The 4,215-nt window shown below is 39.7% G+C and overlaps 1 protein-coding gene across 2 annotated transcripts; it reads right to left on the bottom strand.

Moving 5' to 3' along the window:
• Positions 1–379: 379 nt before the first annotated feature.
• LOC111411789 lies at positions 380–3,788 on the bottom strand. Of its 2 annotated transcripts, none has more exons than XR_002705895.1 (2): positions 1,722–3,788; positions 380–1,371 (listed from the first exon to the last, which is right to left on the bottom strand). XR_002705895.1 is itself a non-coding variant. In XM_023042387.1 (2 exons), exon 1 carries the CDS (start codon positions 3,048–3,050, stop codon positions 2,454–2,456), a length of 597 nt encoding a protein of 198 aa, XP_022898155.1. In that variant the 5' UTR covers positions 3,051–3,788; the 3' UTR covers positions 380–701; positions 1,722–2,453. The 2 variants fall into 2 exon arrangements, 1 of the variants encoding a protein (XP_022898155.1); XM_023042387.1 differs by having other exon boundaries at positions 380–701.
• Between the last annotated feature and the right edge of the window lie 427 nt (positions 3,789–4,215).

Genomic DNA, 4,215 nt, shown 5'->3' with positions numbered 1-4,215 from the left:
AGCTTTTATTAGATTTTAAGCTGGACAAGCTTCATTTTTAATCATTGGATCCACAATTTTTATCCATTTTCCACACATCATGGCAACCAATAGCTTATGATCTCAAAAAGCTTTGTCAAACAATATCTTAGTACTGTCCAATTATGCGTGACAAACGTATCAAAATGTAAATTGCAAATGCTAGAAAATTATAGCCATCACACAAATCACAGCAACAAACCAGAGAGTTGACACTGCCAGGTAGGACTTTCCTCCCGCACAATTTTTCATCCTACATTGCTATATCAACAGGAAAGGACCCACTCAAAAAGCTTCCATCAATGTTTCCTTTTTGTTTTCAGATGCACGAGACTTGTTTAATTAAAACGAAAAGCAAGAGGAGCCAGCAAAAGTAACTTCAATAAAACAATTGGTCATAATTTTTACTCACCACAGAGGATTCCTAGACCAAGACAAAACATCAGTGTATATCCAAAGTAGAAGCTAGTCTGGAAAACCCCGGACATCTATGTCTTCAAGTAGTAGTAATATATTAAGTACAAGTACACATAGAAGGCCGTTGAGAATGCCGAGAAGAAGGGAGTCCATTGCCATTGATAATTCTCAGCATTTAGCAGGAAATATATTCCAACAATTGTGACACAGACAGTAACGACAAGAATTAGGAACACCAGAAGCATAAAGCCATAGACATAGTACACCTGCCAAAAACAAGAAGCAACAGAAGAAATGGTTTATCCAATACATCAAATTATGAATATACCATCTTTTCTCATTATGGTAAAAAAATTAAACAAGATTGCCCTTTTGAGACCTTTACAACAGGTCCTCCGTTTGTTTAAAAGGAAAAGAAAGAAAGAAAACAGGCCTTCTGCAAAAATTTGAATTACTACAAAAGGGGATGGAAGAGGAATAGAGCACTAATGAATTTTAGAGATAACCCTAACCATACAATGAAGCCAATATATAACTTTCACAACAGAAAACAGTTCTCACAGAGCTTCTTTATTTTTGGACAGATTGGTTCATGTCCTTATCATTGTTCTCTTCCTCTTTAAATTGGTCACGCCATTCACCACTACTCACTGATCTCCTCACCAATAAGAAAACAAAGGACAGAAAATGAGTACTTAAGCACTCTTATTTCACCATGCATTACCTAAGCTAGAATGAAACTGACTCTATTGTTTCTTTGGAGTCTGCCAGCAAAATTATTAGATTGTCAACTTGTACATAGTGCTCGATCCAATTACATCATGGAGATTCTGGTGGTACAACCATCAACCATGAATACACAGCTCTATAAATAGTTGCTGGCACCCAATTTTTCTTTGACTTGGACACCATGGAAGCCGATCCTAGTAATGAGGCCTAAAACAGGGAAATAAATCCTGAATCAAACAAGTTTAACATCCATGCAGCTGGAAGAAATTATTTACCATATAATTCTTCATGAGCCCAAGAAACATTTAGAAAGCCTGGCTTACCTGGTGCCTCACTTGTATATTGAGATTATTTTCAATAGATATTTATACCAAATTTCTTTCAAACGTAGTATTAATAACTTCACTCAAATATATTTTTCTTCTCCATCCATATTTGAATTGATACTTCAATTTTCACAAATAATAATAAAAATCAATCAAACTAATAATTATAAACCCATGTAGCATGATGCATTATTTACTACAAATCACACCCAGAGAAGGCAGAAAATTTACCTTGTAATTCCAGAAGGAGGTGAAAACGAAATAAATCTCAATGAAAATGCTGCCAAAGGGTAGCAATCTGATAGGATCCTGATTGCTTCTGTTGAATTCTGTTGCTGATTAATAGAGTCGATGATCTGGACCTGTGAAGCTGTTGATGAACCCGTGTTGTGGGTGATTACTGGATCTAGTTAGGTAGTCAATATGGTGGCTGATTTATGTAATGGAAAGTGCAGATGTAATTGACGAAATAAGCAGTATGAATTAGCTGGGAATGATGGGTTGTGAACAAGGAATTACTATACTGTTTATTCAAACATTTATAGAGAATTTACTAGTTTGTTATTACAATTCTACCCTTTTGCCAACTAACTATGGAATTCTCTAGAATAGTGAACTAATAACAACTTGTATTGGAATATTTGAGGTGAGGGTCTATCATTACCCCCTGCCCCAACATCCACCTTGTCCTCAAGGTGGAAGTGTGATTCAACTTTAAAATTCGGAATTTTATGTTACTGCATCATTTCTTTGATTAGAACTCCCACCATGCCAAATGCCGAAATGCGATATTTTAGTCCACATGCCATTAAGAAGTTCTTGTGCCGACTGCCAACATTTAGAATGTTATTCATGCAAATCCCATAACCGGTAGCACCCCTTTGCTAGCTTTCCAATTTTTGAACCCGATGAGTTGTAAACACATTATAAATGGCTGCACCATCGGTTTATAATATCATACGGTCATGACCAATCTACCCCCGAAACTTCATCCTCGGAAGCTCCATTTTTTTTCCCATCCCCTTTTTCCACCTCTGTGAAGCATACTTCCTCTAAATCATCAATTACCACCAACACCTGTAACCCCTGATTTTCAAAATTATTGTCCACTGGCTTTTCCTCGTCACAATGAAGGCATAAACCATTTTCCCTCCTCTTTCGAAGCTCTAAAACAGTAAGTTGATTTGGTGGTTGTGATTGCTTTGGTTTATCGAATTTTGGAGTAATGAAAACTGATCTTGGGATTGAAACTGAAGATGAACTTTGATTAACAGGCGGGTTGTGTGTGTCGACTGGGAAATAAAGGAGTTGTGGGCTTGGGTTATCTACATTAATTTTAGATCTAGATGGGCCAAAGTTTAACTGGGCCTGCTTCATTTGGGCCATTCTCACTAATTCATTCTTATCTGGACATGGGACCTGCCTCGAGGATTCATTTTGATCTTCAACTTCTTGGCCCAACCTCAAATCATAGCCCATAGGTTTTTTTCTATGAAAGTCAGCCTTAATTTCAAGCCCAGTCCCTTCCCATTTCTTCATCGTGGTCTCCATATCATGCATTCAGAACCCCTCCACGTAGTGTTCTGACTTCCCTTCTGACGATGACAGTGGAGCCTCGAAAGGTTGACATTGGTGTTCTTTCATGGCTGTCTCTGAGCCCCCCAATTCCGAATGCTTCGAGGCTGGAATTTCTTTATCACTGGAGACCTCATCCTTATCCAACGAACTCAGCCCAAAGACGAGATTTTTCCCCAGTACTCCATCTGATATCACCGACCACGGCGCTGATATGATTTTCATAAATCTCCGATTTTCTCTGATGGTAGATTTCTCATGGCCCAACCGGTTCTCCATTCTTCCTGAATCCTCCTGGCTACTCCGTCCAACTGTGCTGTCTCCCGCTTTATTGATTTTGACTGAAATTTCCAGAAAGCTGTGTGCATCTTCTCTGTGATGCTCGATTTTAATCTTCTCCCTCCACCAGTGAAATAACCGTTTTCCCAATTGCAGCAGATCGAGGCTAAAAACGAGAATAATGTGATGGTTTTTAGGGTGGATTACGTAGGTTAATTGAGTATGAAAAGGGCTGCATAAGAGTGTATAAGTGGGCTAGAAGCTGGATTTAAGTGGTTTAGGCTACTGTAATTCATTTGGGCCTGCCTTACTAACTCATTCCTGTCTTTGACATGTTCGGCCAGCTCTATACAGTAGTCCAACCCTATCTGCTTCAGCAATTCCTTTTTGTTTCTACTGTCCAGATTCAGATTCTCCAACTTCAGCCCATTACCAGGCATCTTCCCTCCCTCCGGCGTAGTAATGGTAAGATTTCAGTTGACCTCCCGTCTCCAATGGTTCTCTCAAGCCAATCCCAGCGCACTCTATTCACCACGACTTCATCAGATCGATGTGGATAAGCATGGGTAATTCCCAACGAAGTAGCAACCTCCTCTTCTTTCCTGGCCGGCTCCTTTCGGCGGTTCGTGCTACAGCTACTTACTCCGACTTCCTTCAATTTTGGGGGGCTCTCAGAAGCGATGGTGAGTTTCGGATCCACATTTCTGGTCAAATTTAAGTGCAATTCCCTTTTCCTTCCTACCGCTCTCGTGACTTTCCTTTTTCTGCAATTCGAATTTCACCTCCTCCTCCGGTGATGACAGTTCCTTTGTGCAATGGAATTTTTCCTCCACCGATGATGGCGATGGGGACACATACCCACTTTTCCCGG

The sequence above is a fragment of the Olea europaea genome, chromosome 16 (assembly GCF_002742605.1).
Source record: "Olea europaea var. sylvestris chromosome 16, O_europaea_v1, whole genome shotgun sequence".
NCBI lineage: Eukaryota > Viridiplantae > Streptophyta > Magnoliopsida > Lamiales > Oleaceae > Olea > Olea europaea.
The sequence above is the reverse complement of the archived record's forward strand: the minus strand, read 5'-3'. Positions and strand labels throughout refer to the sequence as shown.

Bases quoted from the DNA above. Each gene is read 5' to 3' on its own strand.
- LOC111411789 (XM_023042387.1), bottom strand. From the start codon at position 3,050: ATGCATGATATGGAGACCACGATGAAGAAATGGGAAGGGACTGGGCTT.